Genomic DNA, 19,378 nt, shown 5'->3' on the forward strand with positions numbered 1-19,378 from the left:
GAGAATAACATGTAAAATAATAGAAGTAGATAACTTTCAAACCCAAAGGGTGGAAGTGGGGAAAAGGAAGAAACAATAAAACTTGATCAGACCAACAGAAAGCAGTGCTTTGATGACAGTATGCATAACAACACGTTGCATTGTACAGCAAGGAGAGAGGAGAGCTCTCATAGGCTGCTGGGGGGAATAGAGACTGGAACCTTATTTCTGGAAAGCAATTTAACTATATATGTACAAGAGCCATATGAGTTTTCATTGCTCACTAATTCAACTTCTTGGAATTTATCCTAAGGGGGGAGAACCAAAGATGTAGAGAAATATTTATATAGAAAGATGTTCATTATGCCATTATTTATACTGGTCAAAAATTGAAAATAGCCTAATGCTCAGCATTAATTGAGTTTTAAACTATCCACTCATAATTTTGTGCTTAATACGTGCTTAGTAAACTAATAAAATAACCATGATATAATTTTAACTGAAAAAAAACACAGATTAATAAACTAGTGGTCACCAGTGGGGAGAAGGAAGGCGGGAGGGACAAGATAGGGGTAGGGGATTAAGAGATACGAAATACTATGTATAAAATAGATAAGCAAAAAAGGACACATTGTACAGCACAGGGAAATATAGCCATTATTTTGTAATAACTTTAAATGGAGTATAATCTATAAAAATATTGAATCACTATGCTGTACACCCGAAACCAATATAGTATTATAAATTAACTATACTTCAATTAAAGAAATTTACTGAATTGAAAAAAGCAAATCAACAAAAAATAGTTGACACTTATTGAGTGCTTAGTATGGGTCAGTCATTTTTCTGAGCCTTTATTTGTATGAACTATTTTCATTCTCATTACAACTCTTTAAGGTTGATACTGTTACTCTCCTCATTTTATGGGTGATTAAATTGAGACCCAGAGTGTTTAAGTGATTCGTCCAGGCTCAGGCAGCTAGTATGTGGTGGAGCTCTGACTCACATTCAGGCAGTCCAGCCACAGCTCTTGAGCTCTATATCATAGTGCTACCCTGCTATCCAGTATAAGCCTGATCGTGTGTGTGTGTGTGTGTGTCTATGTGTGCAAAATATACTTCAATTCTCAGTGTAAAAAGTGGTTATAGCTCAGTGGGGGGATTGTGGATGATTTCCAATGTCCTAATACTTTATTGTCATGATTATCATCAGTGCTTACTCTTTTATTTTCCAGTTATATATATACATATGCATATATATATATATGTGTGTGTGTGTGTGTGTGTGTGTATAACTTTTTCAGATCCTATTCCGTCGTAGGTTATTGCAAGATATTGAATATAGTTCCCTGTGCTCTGCGGTGGATCCTTGGTGTTTGTCTGTTTCACGTGTAACAGTAATGCTTCCTCTTACAGCCACATGGCCCTCCATGTTTAGGATAGAGCGACAGGCCCATTTGGCAGCCCTTCCGTAATACTATCCAAGTAGGGTCTTTGCTCCCCAGGGCATCGCAGAACTGTATGCACAGGGAAATCAGTAAATCGAATGTGGGGTTCTTAAACAACTTTTGGCTGTGAGCCTCTTGAGAATCTGATGGAAGCTGGGTACCTTCTATACCAAATGCACATGGGTCTAAAATGTCAGGAGATTTACAGATTCCCAGTGGCCAAATGTAGACCAAAAGTCTCTGCCCTCAGGTAAAATGAGCCAGGTCAATGTGCCTCACTTACCCAGCAGCTGCAATTACTTAGACACTGTGGAAAACAAGGAAGAAGGCATCTCCCACGTTTCTCCCCGGCTAAGGTGTCTATGAGCTCATGATGCTTTGCCAGTGTCCGTGTTCCTGTCCCCATCCCTGGGTGAACAGACCAAAGCAGTATAAATTTAAATCTATACATATAAAAATTATATTTTGGTCATGGTGGTGGGGTCAGGGTCATATGACACATGAGAAGGGGGTGGCAGCTCAAGTGAGGAGACCAAAGGGAGTGGGCCCAGGGACAGTGCTCTTTGGATCCCCACTGCCTTAGAGTAGGTGTTCAGGAAAGACACAGGGTGTAGTAAAAGATAAACAGAGAGCTAAGCTACTTTATGTTGCCCAGCATATTCTTGATGAGAGACAAAAGCTTGCATTTAATAGCTAGAAAAATCTAAACATAAAAATATAAAGGGTAGTCACCACTTTGGTAAAAACAGGTTTAGTCCAAGTGTAAATGAAAACATAGGTCCTTTTCTGTTAGGCTGGGCAAATGGTATAGAGAAGAAAGACACACAGGTCAGAGGGGGGTGTAGTATGTGAATCCAAGATGGGAAAAACCTTGGAAGAAAAACTGCCCAGGTTTTCCATTTTGCCCAGCTCCAGATAGAATCTGCATCAGAAGGTGCTTCGTGCCCTGCCTGCTGGTGCGTTAGGCAGAACTGTATTTCTGAGCGTACAGATGAGATGCCATAAAAGTCATGCACTGCAGCTCATTTACATTATTTCTTGGGATTCCCTATAGATCTTCACCCAAAGCATACAATTCAACACGCTCAGTTTTCTGGCTTCCTAATCCACAGAAAATTAGGAGAAAGGGTTTTGAAGCAAGCCCACTAACGATAGCCAATTAATAGCTAAGAGGAGAAAGGGGTACTAAAGACAAAACAAAACAAACAAAAGAATTAGAAAGTGCACATAGCGTGGCAGTCTGGGCCATGTAGCATGGGAACAAAGCCCATATGTTCCAAGAATCCTCATCACAATAGTTATTTCACAGCCCAGGGCATGGTAACTTATATTTACTGTTGTCAACATTTGTCATTTTATTTATTTATTTATTTTTTTGTGGTACGCGGGCCTCTCACTGTTGTGGCCTCTCCCGTTGCGGAGCACAGGCTCCAGATGCTCAGGCTCAGCGGCCATGGCTCACGGGCCCAGCCGCTCCGCGGCATGTGGGATCTTCCCGGACCGGGGCACGAACCCGTGTCCGCTGCATCGGCAGGCGTTCTCTCAACCACTGCGCCACCAGGGAAGCCCCTCATTTAAAAAAAGTATTACCCTATATTTGACAAGGGTAGGCAGTACATAATGCATTCTAAGGTGGTTTTTGTAAAAAAACACAACTGTATAAAATAACATTTTAAAATTGGCTTCTAAAAAGCAACCCTCAACTATCTGAAGATTTAACTTCTCTGGATGGGATACCCTCTTCCCTTACGAAGCCATAAGGTAAATGAGGCATTGCAGTATTATTCTGGGGGGTTTCACAGATCAAATATCAAACGGAAATACTCTAGCTGTGGTGGTGTGATCTACTAATCAGTATGCGTGCTATAAAATTATATGATGGATTAGCTCATCAGAAACTCATGAGGAAACGCGCGAGCGACATCAGCCACACAAACCTGTCAGGCTGAGGAGGGTCCAGAGTAGAAATAAGACGCCGCTCGCAAAGAATGAGGCGGGGAGTCGGGTTTCCGCTCCCTGAGCTCTGCAGGGAAGGAAGCACCCTGAACAATGGGCGCTTCTATAACACGAAACCTTCTCTCAACTCGGTCTTATGCACAATGACACGCACGGAATACAGAATGTAAGAACTGAGAGAAAACCATGCAAGTCGTCTACTTCCACATCCTTATTAGGTGAGGAAATCGGCACCTGAGCTCATCGCACAGCGGATGGAGCCACGACAGACCCCGCAGTAGTGACTCCCGTCCCACGTCCTGGCTGCTCCTGCTGCTTCTAGGACATTCTCTGTCCCCCTTATGTCATGCTGAGGATCACTGGGCAGGCGGTAGACAGAGCATCCTCATCTCTTCCTCCTCCATTCTCAAGTTCAACTGCACACAACTCTGGTCCCCTTAACAAGAATATTGTCATTGGGAAGAGTCTACAAAGAGCTTCTCCCCTCTGGACTTTCCATTGTTCCAAACTTCTCCCCGGCAGTCAAGAGGGAGCGCTACTCCGTACCTGTGGATACCAAGGAGAAAAAGACACAGCCTCCTGCCTCCAGAAGCTTCCTGAAGCATGGAGAAGTGTGCAGCAAAGAAGATGCGTGTGACAGGCATTCAGGGAAGAACAAAGGAAGAGATCAGTGCTGCCCCAGCCGTGGACAAAGCTTCTTAGTGTGGAGAAGAGCTTTGAAAGAGGAGTAGGGCTTGATCTGGCCTCAAGCATAAAGCCCAGGTTCCTTGTGGCAAGCAGGGCCTTTCATTCCTGGCGTCTGCTTACCTCCTGAGCCACATCTCTCTCCACGTGAGCCCTTATAGTCTATGCTCAATGGGACCAACTGAGGCTCTTCCAACAAGGCTAGCTCTCTCTTCCCTGGATCCCTGCACTCTGTGGTCTTTTTGCCTCAAACGGCCCCCCTCACATTCCTCCCCTCTACCTGCTCAGTCTTCCCTCTCCTTCAAGTCAGATAATGGCTTCGGGAAAATGTCTCTGAGGCCCCAGCTTCCCAGTGGGTTAGATGCCTCTTGTCTGTGCTCCTGTAGGGCCCATGCTCACCTCATCATGGAAACGAAAACTAAATAGTAGGCACTAGGTAAGCAAAGGTGGGAAAGAGCTTCCATGAGTGAGGAGGGGGGAAGGGGGAGAGGAGGCTTACTCAGGTGGAAGATGTCCTTTGGATAAGGAAAGTAATGCCAGATGCTTAAGGTTTTCTATGGCAAAATGTGTGGCAAAGAGACTGAATCCGTTTTGTTAGGGAGCCCGTAAGGATTCCCGAGCAGGGAATTTGTAATAAATTGTGAGCAATCAGAGATTAGGTGACACAATCCCCAGAAGCAGAGCCCAAACATAACCGGGTATCATGAAGAAGGAGAGAGAGAAATACTCAGAATCAAACCACCAACCAGTCTTGTGATTTTGTCCAGATTAAACACCCTCTATTTAAAATGCAGATAATTCTCCTTCATAAATTGTTGGGAGGATTAAATTAACAACGTGGCACAGGAGATGCCCATTGCCTGGGAAGCATTACTAATATTAGCACACTCTTAGCCGGGAAGACACTGGGTGTTACTTGCGGGAGTGCCAGATTTGAAATTAGATTCGGAGACACTCAGCAGGGAGTATTAGAGATGGGGAAGAAACAGAGGCAAAGAGAAGAGAAAAATGATGAGAAACGAAAAGAGAATTTGCAAAGAAAAAACAACACATCACTTTAAAACCCTCACAACAAAATTTCCCTTCTCTTTATTTTCCTGTCTGATGCTGTTTCTCAGTATAGTGGCAATAACTTCTGCTGCGTTATAGGACTCACAATAAATGGCTTCTGAGCTTGATTTACAACCTCGGCGAAGTGCAGGCATTTAATCATCCCCAGCAGCTATTTAAGGTTCCGTATATCACCGTTCAGGAGCGATTATCTAGGAACCATATAAGGGCAGGAGAGCTGGGCGCTGGTGCTAGGACTGAGGTTCAGGGCTCAGGCACTGGGGGGTTTCCTTGGAAGCTCTACAGTGTGCTTCTTGTAAAGGGATCAAAAGATGCTTCCCGGCTGATGGAGAACTGGGGAAAGCAGCGAACTGCCCAGAAGAGCTTCAGATCATACGAGAAAAGGCCCCATAGCTCGCAATGCACTCGTTTGGGAAGTCAGCTACGCCCTTGAGAAAACCTCGCAGTGAACGCAGCACACAGACAGCACCGTGATTAAAAACGCCCTTTCTCCGTGCCCTCTTCTACTACCGCTGGCCTTTTAAAGAGCAGACCCAGGCTGTGCCCCCACCGGAGCGGCATTTCAAGTCGAGTAAGTGAGCAAAGCTCTGGGTCGGCCGCTTTATCCAGGCCACGCTCCAGGCAGGAGGAATTTATTCTTAGACCCTCAAATTTCCAGGCATCAGAGGAGACTTCCTTATCTACAAAGTAATGAGTGTCATGTCTTTTAAACTCCTGGGTGTGTAAGTGAGAATTTGCGCGGAGCAGGTGGCCTGGAAAGATATGCTGTCAATGAAAGCTTGCTCTCCTGGTTCCCCTCCTGCTGCAAACCTGCCCGGCCTTTGTAACAATGTTACAGGAGCCGTGTGACATCTGACAGCTCCCTGAGGGGCAGCCACCCAGGTAGGCAGGAGCGTGCACTGCTGTGTTATCTCAGAGCAGAGACCCCACTGCTCTGCCTTCCATTCAGTGCACACGGGAGACGTGTCTAACGGGCATGCTTTCAAGGACCTGAGCTCAATCGAAGGGGATGTTGACAGTGGGCCGGAAGCAGCTGAGCCCCGGACTAAGCAGAATTAGAGTGTGAGTGCTGAAGAATGTCTGACAAGGAGTTCTTACGGAGGAAGAAGGGGATTTGAAAGAAATATTTGAGGAACTATTTGACTAACCCACGTGGCGAGCCGTACACTCATCCAGCAGGTTGAGGAGGCAGAGTAAACTCTTCTAGCTTCATTTCCGCGTCAATCACCAGCTTTGTAGAAGCACGTAACAGAGATGTGGTCCATCTTATAAGGTGTTTAAACCGAATGAGAAATTGTATCTTGGGCATTTTACATTAGATCGACGTGGGAAAACCACCTGAATGATGGAAGAAAGGACATGGCTGTCTGTGTCAGACCCCTTCCTACCTAGCACCTCATTTAACCCTCACAGCTCTACCAAGGACACACGATTATTACCAGACAGTGAGGAAACCGAAGGTTAGAGGAGTTACGTATCTCGCCAAGGTCACAGAGCTGGTAAGCTGTGGAGCTGGGGTTCTGTTTGCCAACTGAAAGCTGACTCATCTTAGTGGAAGGAACAGGTAGGCAAAGATGACGTTTTCGATCACTGTCTTAGATCACACTCGTACTAGGACCACTTTCTGTGACATATTCCAAGCAGTATCCAGATTCCTTTGTTGGGCTGGGGTTTTTAAAAAGTCAAAGTTGTTTTTGTTGTTACTCTTATTATGGCCAAATAATTAGGGTTGAGATTGGACAGGGTCTTCAACATTTGATTCGCCAGGTTTCTATGAGATTGGAGGACGTGGCAACAGGATTTCCCTGTTAAGCTATGAGAGCCTTTTCAAGTCTTTGGGACCTTGAGTGACCAAGAGAGGCTTGCTCAGTCATACCTTGCTGAGAGCCCTCCAGAGTGTCTGATCGAATGGCCCCCAAGTTTGGCAAATGCGTTCTAGTGGTGAGCTATACAGAACGGTATTTGAACTATGGAGTTAGGTCTGAGATCCAGCTCATTTTAGCCATTTACCAGCTGTGTGACCTTGGATGGGTCACCTAACCTCTCTGAGTCTCAATCTCATCACCTGCAAAATAAGGATATGAATAGTGACTACCTAAGAGCATTACTGCCTGCCGCAAGGAAGCACTCAACACTGTCTGACCTTGTGGTTGTAATATTCTCCTTCTCCTTCTCCTTTCAACTTTGCCCATTGCCAAGGTCACAACAATTGGAAAACTAATCACTCCCAGAACGATGCTGGGAATGTTTCTGTAGGAAGAACAGAGAGCTAGACCTTTTCCTGAACCTGCCTCGATAGGGCCTGGGACTGGGGAGGAGGGTTGCCTCATGGCCCTGGTGAGAAGCACTAAGTCCACCTGACTTGCCTCCCCCTTGGCTACCCAACATTCAGCACTGACATTTTGGAAATCTGGCCCCTCGTTCACAAGTTCTTATACTTAGGACAGTAAAACTGAATGAGGTGTAGACCCCCCGCTGCTTGTAAAAAGCTCTTTTATTTTCTTAGATTCCATATATATGTGTTAGCATACGGTATTTGTCTTTCTGACTTCCTTCACTCTGTATGACAGACTCTAGGTCCATCCACCTCACTACAGATAACTCAGTTTCGTGGCATAGCACAGGGAGATCAGCTTGGTGCTTTGTGACCACCTAGAGGGGTGGGATAGGGAGGGTGAGAGGGAGGGAGACGCAAGAGGGAAGGGATATGGGGACATATGTGTATGTATAACTGATTCACTTTGTTATAAAGCAGAAACTAACACACCATTGTAAAGCAATTATACTCCAATAAAGTTGTTAAAAAAAAAAAAGCTCTTTTATGCTCTTCCAAAAGCTAAAGGTGAACCTCCGTCAAGTGGCTTATTTATAGTCTGAAGACTTACATCCCACCCACTAGCTCAGGGTTTTACTCAGAAGAGAAAACCCACTTAATGCGCATCTCCCACCACCGTGCTGTCGAGACGCAGGCCACGCCAGCCCTTTGGAGGGTGCCACAGCTCAGCAATAACCGGTGACGTCTGAAGGAGCTGGATCGCCAGCATATCCTTTAGCTCCATCACGTCTGGCATGAGGCGACGAGGAGAAGCTGAACGCCTGTCCAGAAAAAAAGTGTGAGTGGAAAAGCGCCCATTCCCTGAGAGCAGATAGATCCTCGGTTGATTTCTTCGTTGCAAAGTAAACATGGCAGTGTCCTTGCTTTCAGAATTGTGACAGCAGGAAGGTCAAGTACCCTAGTATCATTCATCTTCCTGTCGTTTCACACCTGGAGGGACTGGGGGGGGGGGGCGGGGGGCTTGTGTGAGATGCCATTCTGGGATGCGGAGCTCCTTTGGACCTTCAGGAACTCGCCCAGAGCTGGCCAACTCTAACTGTTCAGCGCGTCTCTGGAGTGCATGGAGGAACGCATGAACCTTGGATTCATACCGCTAAACAACAGCAAGTCTTACAGTAGATAATTACACTATAAAGTGGTAACAGTACTTGTTTCCATACACTGAACCTTAACGGTGTGTCAAAGACTCCGCCAAGGGCTTCCCTAGTGGCGCAGTGGTTGAGAGTCCGCCTGCCGATGCAGGGGACACGGGTTCGTGCCCCGGTCCGGGAAGATCCCACATGCCGCGGAGCGGCTGGGCCCGTGAGCCATGGCCGCTGAGCCTGCGCGTCCGGAGCCTGTGCTCCGCAACGGGAGAGGCCACAACAGTGAGGGGCCTGCGTACCGCAAAAAAAAAAAAGGCTCCGCCAAGTGCTTTGCCTGTATTATCTCGGCTCCTCACAGCAACCTTAGCTAGGGTTACTGCCAGGTCCCATTTGAGAAAGCCGGAAACTTAAAGAGTTACATCACCCAGAGTCACATAGCTCACAAGTGGTAAAGCTGGGATTGAACCATACTCTTAATCACTGGTCCCTAACGTGTGGACCCAATTCTCGTAAGTACCATCTCATGAGGAGTCAAAAAACTGCACACGGGCCCTAGTATTTTCTGCAGCCTGAATACATTACAGGCCCAGCTCTTACGTATACTGTTATTTTTCAAGTGTTACTAATGCTACTGCATTTCGTAAAATACTGATCACATAGTTAAAAAAAGACTAGCATGTCTTGTCTATTGTTCAGCACCCCACCCATCTTCTTATTTGCTCAAACTGAAGTGATGGGTCCCTCTCCACTCCCTTTCTTCCCACTCTTATTAGGGACTAGACGGGCCCTCCCCATTGAGCCTCCAGATTCATCTCAACTTCCGGTGCACCCAACTTGCAATGCTCATCCTTCACTGTCTGAGCCCCCTGGGAACTCTCGAGGAATGGCTTTCTTGTTTACACCGAGACACCCTGGGCTTCTTGGCTAGGAGAGGGGGCTGAAAAGAGGCTGTGAAAAATCTTGCATTTGGACCCCAGGGCTGCTTTGCCACTTAGCAACACACCAGTGATTCAGACTTTGATTGTAAGAAGCTCTGGAAGCTTTGAGTTCAGGGTAGGAATGAGACCATAGGTAGGGTTTCATGGGAAGGCATAGTCTTTCTATTGACAGACAAGAGAAGCATTTCATCTCTTTTATAGATTACCTACACACATAACATAGATCCTTGCAGGACTATGGTAGGAATTATAAATTATATGTATCAAACACTTGGCACAAAGGCAATTAACAAAGGGTGTTATTGACATTGATGTTAGGACGTTTTTAGACACGCCCCATCAGGGGTTCTCACAGTGGGTTCCAGCTCCCCTAAGGGTTTTGGAACTATGAAGGTGGTCGTTCAGGTGATGACGGCACCTGGGACAGGGGATGCTAGACATTCCCAATGCTGGACACAGCCCTGCACATTAAGAACTAAGCAGCTTCAAATGCCAGTTGTGCTTCTTTTGAGAATCTCTGCTCTTAAGTCTTAGATCCTCTCCACTGTGGTCGTCTTCATCTACACCCTTGTCTACCACCAGGAAATCCACTTCCAGCCTTTCAGAAGCTCCGTGGATATTTTGAAATACCTAATCACTCAGGAGCTAAGCAGTCAGCTCCAAGTGTCTTTGCCATGAGCTTGGAATTGGAAGCCTTGAGTCTAAGTTTTTCCATTGATGAGTCATAATGCTCCGTGTTTAGAAAGTATCCTCTCCTCCCCAAACCTCTTCTTTGTTATTTGTAACTTAGTGATACTGAAACTCCTCAAATGGTTATGAGCATCACATCAGAAAGTGTACATGGAAATGCTTGGGAACCATAAGGTCCTAACAGCTGTATAGAGTATGGATGTACAGAATTATACACTGTAATATAACTGACTAGGAACCAACTTAAGGCTCTTCCCTGGAGAAATCTGATTGGCCTGAGCAATGCTGTGCTGAGCCATATTGGAATGCAAAGCACAAGGAAAACTCAATAATTCTTATCCTGCCTTCTTGGATATTTGGATATTCTGTTCGTCAGGAAGTTTTGTTTGCGTTAATTTTAATTCTAAAAAATATTTTATGACAATGTTATTTACTTTGATTAATGAAGTGTTTCGGTGCCCCCTTCAATTTTGCATCCCAAGCAGATGCACCAGCCCCTCACCCTTGTCCCAGCCCTGGGGCTGAAGCCATGGCTCAGGCTCCCTGATCTTCAGTCCAGATGGTTGTGCTTCAGTGCAAATCTTTTGTCCCTGGTTCTGTATCTTGGGGAAAGAGAGCCTACAGGATTCATTGCCTTCTTATAATAACTCTGTATACTCGAAGGTAGTAATCAAGCTGTCCATCAGCTGCCTTTTCTCTCTGCTGAATTACCCTAACGTGGCTCTTCCTTAGAACGCCTCAGCCTCCTCAAAGAACCAACTTTGCAACTAATTTTCCACCTGGCTGCTGATTTTTCTTTTTTTCTTGCGGTACACGGGCCTCTCACTGTTGTGGCCTCTCCCGCTGCGGAGCAGAGGCTCCGGACGCGCAGGCTCAGCAGCCATGGCTCACGGGCCCAGCCGCTCCGCGGCATGTGGGATCTTCCCGGACCGGGGCACGAACCCGCGTCCCCTGCATTGGCAGGCGGACTCTCAACCACTGCGCCACCGGGGAAGCCCTGGCTGCTGATTTTTGAGCTTTCAGTTGTGGGAAACAAACAATACACTGGCAAAAGAATGTCCAGTGTAATTTTATATATTTTGATTTACAATGCATTTCCAATTGTTTTGTCCCCCATTAAAGTACTTGGGGACCAGCTGGTCTGCACATGGCACCAACAGATACTATTGGAGTCTATTGTGGGGCTTGTATTACCTGGACTGCTCCCCGCCAATGCTTTTCTGATATCCTGAGACTACAGTAAACATAACAGGTAGGGACACTAAGACCAGGTGACTTCTTAGAGCCTGCCAGCCACAGCTGAGCTACCATGGAGGACTTTGGAGCATGGTGGCTTGGGGTCTTAGCTGTATTGTCTATACTTTTCAGGAGGAGGCAAGTTAGTAATGGCATCAAATTCTGCTGCCCTTAGAAACAACATCTTGTGACCTGATATCTTAGATACTTGCCTGCTTTGAGGTTTTTTCTTACGAAAGAGCTGCCGTTTACTGACTAGAGCTAATCTGTGATCATGGTCATCCCCACTTCACAGGTGAGAAGCTGAGGATAATAAGAATTTAAGCAACTTGCTCAGGATCACATAGCTGGTTAGGAGGCGGCTGGAATTTGAAGCTGGCCATCTGGCTTCAGAGTTTGTGCATTTAATCACTAGCCTATTCTGCCCCTTGGACACCAGCAACTAGAGTACTTGGGGTTAATCCTTGCAACAGCTCCACATGCCAGGTACTAGATCCATTTCCATTTGATAATATTGAGGCTCCAGAAAGTAAAATAACCTGACCCATTTTTAGCTCTTTTGTTAACTGAGCAAAATCCAGAAAAAAATAGACGAGTTCTTCTGTGCTCACGTTTTCCCCTTGGTGGGAAGGGCATTCCTGGGCAGATCAGGCTGTGGGGCCCCGTGCAAGTATGCAACTCATAAAGAAACAAGAAATAGATGTCTTTTTTATCAGATCTTAGGGGACAAGTTGGGAATTCTTGCCAACGTTGTTATGAATCTAGGTGAAAAAGATCAAAAGGCTCATTGAACAAGAGTGCTTCCTTAGGTCTCCGTTACACACCAGGCTGCTGAGCTGAAATGCACACTCTGCTGACCCTGGAGGTGCCAGCCGCACTGTATGAATGAGTAGATGGGCGCTGACTTAATCTAACTCGTTTCGGTTCAGCCCGGCAGCCTCAGGAAAGACAGAAGTCGGCTGAGGAGGCCAGCTTGTGCTCGGAGGCTCCTGTGCTCTGTGGGCACACCTAGCCCTGCACACGCCCCTGGAGGGTAGCACTTTTCATCACTCACTGTTCTGGGCTCTTACTCAGGCTGTCTGGGTCTAGATGAATGAGATTTACATCGTTTTAATAAATATTAATAACCATTTTAATCTCAGTAAACCTTTTATTATAAGGCGTTCAAATCACTTTCCAGTCATCTCGGGCTCCCCACGAGAGTCAAGTAATCATTCTGCAAAGCTGTGCTAACTCTTCAGCCCTTCAAGGTTCCATTAGGCTAGGTCTGTGTGACAGGGAACACTTCTGGGGAGAAAGCTAACAACTGCTGAGGATGGGCAAGGGGCAGCTCACACTCGTCGGCCCACTTCTGTTCTCAAATATTGTACGCCTGTCTCTATTTTTACCTTATTTACCATCTGTGCTCTATTATATTTGTAGTGGGAGGTTTAATAGTGTTTGTGATAATACCAGAAGCTAACATTGATTGTTTACCATGGGCCAAGCCATGCGCTGTGTACCTTAAATGCCTTGTTTCATTCAGTCCTCCCAACTACATTATTAAACAACCATCAAGAGGCTGCTTGTCCCAGGTCATAGAACCACTAAATCACATGACAGTATCCAGGTTCAAATTGAGGTTTGTTTGCTTCTAACCATCTTTGGCTATCAGTAAGATAGCCCTGTCGTTCACCTTCTTGTTAAAGCCAAAGTGGTTTGGAACAAATAGTATTCTACAATCTGAAACAAACTGCCTCAAGTAGACCCAGCTTTGGGAGGGGTAGGAGGGGTGGAAGAAAGAGACTGTGTGTGTGTGTGAGAGAGAGAGAGAAGAAAGGATTACTTCAAAGAACCTAGTGAATCAGGAGCCTATGAAGTGAATTTTAAAATCCCCCTCCATCCGTGGGATCAGGCTGAACGAGCTTCACATTCATGAGGCGTCAGAGCTAGAAGACACCTCAGGGATTACCTAGTTCAAGCCTTTTATTTTACACCTGAGGAAACTGAGGAACAGAGACGTGAAGTAACTCTTTCAAGGTTATCTTAATCATAAAGATTTGAATTATTCCCTTAAAGGCTTGTTTCTTCTTGCTTCTTAACACATTCTGAGGTACATACAGACCAAAGACTGATACAAAACGAGGTATTTCCTGATGGTTTATCTCCTCGTGTGTAAATCATCGCTTACTGGTGTTCTGTGCATCTTCCGTCTTAGCAGAGACAAGTTCTCCAACACGTTCAACTAAGCACAGATGACCTCAGCATGATCATTCTCCAGAATCATCACATTTTTCTGTTTCGAAATCCACAATGTTCATGTGCCCTTTTCAAGAGGACAGCTGCTCCCTCTAGTTTAAGACTCATGTCCTGTGTTGATGGTTTACGTCTCAAAAGGAATTCTCCTGTGGTAGATGGGAGTTAGCTGTCTATGTGTTTGCACCATAACTGGACAGTGGGTGGCCCAAGGGGTTGTTTGCTGGAGGGACCTTGTATTTTCGTCGTGTTCATCATGTCCTTGTGCCTAAGCACAAGCCCTGGCACAGAGTCTACACTTGTCACATGTTTGTTGAGTGGATGGTATATGCGAGAATGTAAAGACCTGGAAATCTTTCTCATCAGTAGAGCACTGTAACAAGAGGCTCATCCTTAATGCTTATGGAATAACAGAACAGAGACATAGCAGGGCAGCCCAGGCCTAGGTGCAGACCTGAACAATCTCTAGACTGATAGTGTTAAACATTCAAATACCTTTTCAGGGTTAGATTGCTCTATTCCAGTTTATCAGCCAGAAAACAGCCAGTGGTCCCTAAGGTTTCCCATACGAATCATCATTTTTAGGAGGAGGAACAGTCATATGAGGCACTAAAGGGGCGCCCTAGAAATTCCTTTTAATTATATTTGGGGGAGGGGCTCTTTGGTATATTTTTAAAGTTAAACGTATGTTTCCCCAAATACCATAATTTCAATATGATCCCCCTGTGAGAGCTCAAGCCACAGGTGAAGTTTTGGAGATTAATTCATGCATTCTTTTGCATTCAACATTTATTGCCTATTGGACCATGTGCCCAAGAGATAAACATGAAAAAGTCACAGTCTCCTGCTCTTAAGGAACCTGCAGTCTTGGGAGGAGGAATAAGAAAGAACACACAAGCAAACACACAATTACAGTAAAGCTAGGTTAAGATAACTTGCTCTCAAGTCAACCCCACTCTGTATTTCACTAGTTGTGTGACACTGAATGAGTTACTTAACTTCTCAAGACCTTGTGTCATCAAATGTAAAACAGGGATCATAGGAACACCCATCATGCAAAGTTCTTGAGTGGATTAAATGAGATAATATATGTACATATAAATGCTTAGCAGAGTATGTGGTATGTTTTCAAAAATATTAACTAAAATAACAGTGGTTCTTATACTCCAACTGTAACTACTTTAACGGAAATATGTGAGCAGAGGAAGGCACCTCACTGAAACAGGTTGGGATGGAAGGCAGGTAAAGACTACCTTCCCGAAGAACCATAGAGATAGGTGTGAGTCAGTAGGCAGGTTATGTCCAAGATGGTTGGACTTGGCATAAGAAATGGTTGATCCCTCCCTTAAGTAGCTGGTGGGGCAAGTCCAGAGGCTTGGAGGCATGTTGAAACTTCAGCTATTTAAGACAAGGCTTACACTTCGCACCAGAGAGCATGAAAAAGGGCAGAGGGTGAAGAAGAGCAGGAGATGCAGAAGTTGGATCATACAGAGCTTTACTTGGAAGACCTTGCAGATCGCTGAAGAATTTTAATGAGAGGAGCGACGTCATGGAATTTTGGAAGGGTTACTCTGATGATGGTAAAGACTGCAATGGCTCGGAGGAGACTAGACCAGAGGCAGGGACTCCAGTCAGGAGGCTGTCTCAGTGATGCAGGTGAGAAAATAATGAGAAATTACACTAGGGCAGTAGCCATGGGGGCAAAGAGAGTGAAGAGATTTGAGGTGGTTTTAAGAAGAAAGGGGTAGCACTTGGCAATTAATTGGATGTGAGCAGCAAGGGCAAAGGAGCGGTCCAGGAAGACACCCAGATTTCTGGCTCGAGAGACTGGAGGGATGGAAGAGCGGGGAGAGCGGGAAAGATGCTGCACTCCGTTGGGACGTGTTGAGTTTATGGTTCTTTATAGGACTTTGCGGGAGGAATGGCCGGCAGGCATTTGGATGGGAAGGTCTGGCACGCAGAAGAAAGGTCGGATATTAAAGTCATGGAGAGGATCCAAGAAATTAGTTCATGTGTTAAAAACACTTGACTTAAAGCCATCTACTGAATCCATTTTTGTTGTTGTTGTTGAAGATGAGAACCCTAAAGACAGAATATATGGTTCTCCTAGAAGACCAGATTTCAATTTCATTAAAACAAATGACCCACTTTGATGAATAGAGGTCTCTTACAATTCTAAAACTGTGATTCTTTTGTTCCAAAACATTGCTGTGGATCTGTAATCACCTATTGATGACAGTAAAAGACCTGTGGCCTTAAAATTCTCTTTGTGGACGTGTAGAATATATACTTTTAAATAAGAGCCCGTTGTCTGTAAAGGCATACAGCCCCAAACATGCAGTGACAATGCTTATGAAAAAGAAAAAACAAAGACACTATCTACATTTACCTACTCTGATCCCAATTGGCTGCAAACAGCAGAAGAATCTTCCTGCCATAGTGATCGCGGTTTTCCAGCACTCCAGGGAAGCCATCGATGAGGGCCCTCTTAATGCCAGGATCATCAGCCTTGAAGTTTTTGAACATGTCCAGGTTTAGCTGGCGGTACTGGAAGTACTGGGCCAGGAGTCTAAAGGCATCTGCTTGGTGAAACTTCCTGGCTCGGAGGAATCTCAGGATGAAGGCATCATCTGTGCGTAAAAATCCAATGTCAGGCCTGGTGATGATCATGTCCCTGACTTGCTGAATATCCTGGTGTAAAACGTCTGGGTTTTCATTCAGTTCTAGGCGAGCTTTCTCTATAGTCTCTGGGCTGAGTCCAGCCTGTAAATGGGTCATCTTGGCCAAATCTCCTTTCCAAGCGCTTAATTTCTGATATTCGGGAAGAAAAGAGACTGGTCCCATTCACGTGATGGTCTGCTGAAATTGTGGCCCATTCAACAGTTTTTTTTTACTACCAAGCTGCCACTGAAACAGACAAATAGAGGGTCTTCTTTCTGTTCCTGGAAAGCAGTAGGACATCCAGGTCCTATGTGGTGGCGGCCATCCCAAAGAGAAGCAAAAGCGAGGCCATTGCTTACTGCAAAACAAATGCACACAAGAGAAACAAACAGAGATGATACAAAGAAAGTCTGGGTAAGTTAACTGGAACTCAGAAAAGCAGTATATTATGCTGCAGATCTGATTAGAAGAATAAGGGGTATATTTTCTTTAAAAGAGGATACTTGGCCTAATTTTATTATTGACAACTTCAGTGTGTAATATGCAAGTATTTGCAATACGTTTAGGAAGTTTTTAGTTACATTGACTAGGTAACATGATAGCGTATGGTCAGATTAGTAATAGATTGCGTTTTTATGAATCACCCAAGAAGAGAGAAAAATCCTCCTCTGTTACCGCCTGCTTTATGGGGCCATTCACAGGCCTCCTATCCAGAGACGTTATGGCCTCCCATTAGCTTCTTTTCTCAGTTTCTTTCACAGAAATACGCCCTCCCCACCTGTTTTAAAGGCAGCCATTTGCAGCTTAACAATAAAAAGGGACTTTTAAAAGTCACCCTATTTTCACCCCACAGTACCTAATTACTCAAAACTAAACTCAGTAAACTGGAGCAGGGAGGAAAGGACAGGCTTATGGCTGGAAGCTTGACCTTCAGTCATCAAATTCAACAGCAGTGAGAAAGGGTCTCATGTGCGGACATTTACAAGTGGTTTTACTATTCTACTAAAGACAAAGGGACTTGAGGACTTCCCTGGTGGCGCAGTGGTTAAGAATCCGCCTGGCCAATGCAGGGGACACGGGTTTGAGCCCTGGCCCGGGAAGATCCCACATGCCGCGGAGCAACTAAGCCCGTGTGCCACAACTACTGGGCCCGCATGCCACAACTACTGAAGCCCGTGTGCCTAGAGCCTGTGCTCCACAACAAGAAAAGCCGCAACAATGAGAAGCCCGTGCACCACACAAAGACCCAACACAGCCAAAAATATAAATAAATAATAAATAAATTTATTTTTTTAAAAACAAAAGGCAAGGGGACTTGAAACTCTTGGTTATCTCCCTACCTAACCCAATATCCATATGAACTTAAAAGTCATTTTTTCGTATAACTTTTCTGTTGTCCTGAGATATTATTTTACTCATGATAATGATTGTTTTTTGTTTGTTTGTTTTGTTTTTCCCTTGGTGAAATGAATTTATTTATTTATTTTTAATTTATTTTTTATTGAAGTATGGTTGAATTATAATGTAGTGGTAATTACTACTGTACAGCAAAGTGACTCCATCATACATATATACATAGTCTTTTTCATATTCTTTTCCATTATGGTGTATCACAGGATACTGAATATAGTTCCCTGTGCTCTACAGTAAGACCTTGTTGTGTTTCCATGCTATATATACTAGTTTGCATCTGCTAATCCCACACTCCCAATCCAACCCTCGCCCACCCACCTCCCCCTTGGCAACCACCAGTTTATTCTCTATGTCTCTGATTCTCTTTGTTTCACAGCTAGGTTCATTTGTGTCATATTTTAGATTCCACATATAAGTGATATCAGATGGTATTTGTCTTTCTCTTTCTGACTTGCAATCCCAATCCTGGGCATATATCCAGATAAAACTATAATTCAAAAAGATACATGCACCCCTATGTTCATAGCAGCACTATTCACAATAGCCAAGACATGGAAACAACCTAAATGTCCATTGACAAATGAATGGATAAAGAAGATGTGGCACATATATACAATGGAATATTACTCAGCCATAGAAAACAATGAAATAATGCCATTTGCAGCAACATGGATGCAACTAGAGATTATCATACTAAATGATTGAGTGTTTTAATCCCCTTGGATTTTTCTACCTAAATGGTATACAGACAAATGCTCATATTATTTGCGTCTTTAATATGAGTGTTTAAGCTCTCTTAGACATTGGTTTGGTCTAACTTAGAAGTTCTAAAAATCAGAACATATTAGGTTTAAAAAAACTTGCAGGCATGCATTTTTTTCCTAGCTTTCCTAGATCAAACAGTATATGCAATAAGAGGCAGAATATTTACTTCCAACCTAATTATTAATGCCATATCGTACAAAATAATTTTAAAGACAAAATGATTCTTTTACTTAATTTAGGACTAGCAGTAATTTCTTCAGGGAGACAATCACCTCACACATTTCTGCTTTATATTGCCTTTGTGATATGGAGGAGATGAAGGTCAGTTCAGGTAACTAGTATTCATTTTCAAGAATGAATATAGAATAGTAAAAATTTTTATTTACAAAATGCTGGTCTTGTAAACTAATTTGTAAGAAAGTAGCACTTAGCTCTGTAATGTGTGAAAATAAGAAGTATAACGGAGTCTTGATTCTCACTGATTCTTAAGGACTTAGAATAGTAAAGGAAAACAGTGCTATGCACTAGTCCCAGGATTGGAAGAATCTTTAAAATCCGTCTAGTTCGACATCCATCTGATTTTAAAATTCCCTCTCTATTAGCCTCACCACACCGCTTCAAAAGTCATCTCTACACCCATTGCAGTCTACCTTTGATTGCTCTCACCAACCAATGACCAGGATGATCGTATAATTTATTATCCAAATTTAGGCACCAGGGGTCACTAATAACAATAATGCTCAACAACAGGCATAAATGGGGACATTTGCAAGCAAACCCAGACAGATGATCATTCTACTAGTGAATGACCTTTCTGCTGCTACCTCCAATAGACACATTTTGGTAACCTGTTATGGGCGACCCCATCAGCAGTTGATATTGA

The 19,378-nt window shown here is 44.2% G+C and overlaps 1 protein-coding gene across 1 annotated transcript in view; it reads right to left on the minus strand.

The window, feature by feature from the left end:
• Nucleotides 1-16,500, minus strand: part of CLVS1 (clavesin 1) — a gene marked incomplete at both ends in the record, with an annotated part of 133,529 nt that extends 117,029 nt beyond the window's left edge. Inside the window, one exon of the mRNA XM_082674841.1 lies at nt 16,046-16,500. Coding sequence (XP_082530967.1) covers nt 16,046-16,500 — 455 coding nt within the window. The remainder of the gene's footprint in view (nt 1-16,045) is intronic.
• Between the last annotated feature and the right edge of the window lie 2,878 nt (nt 16,501-19,378).

Source organism: Grampus griseus (genome assembly GCF_964374135.1).
Source record: "Grampus griseus genome assembly, chromosome: 17".
In the NCBI taxonomy this organism is placed as follows: Eukaryota; Metazoa; Chordata; class Mammalia; order Artiodactyla; family Delphinidae; genus Grampus; species Grampus griseus.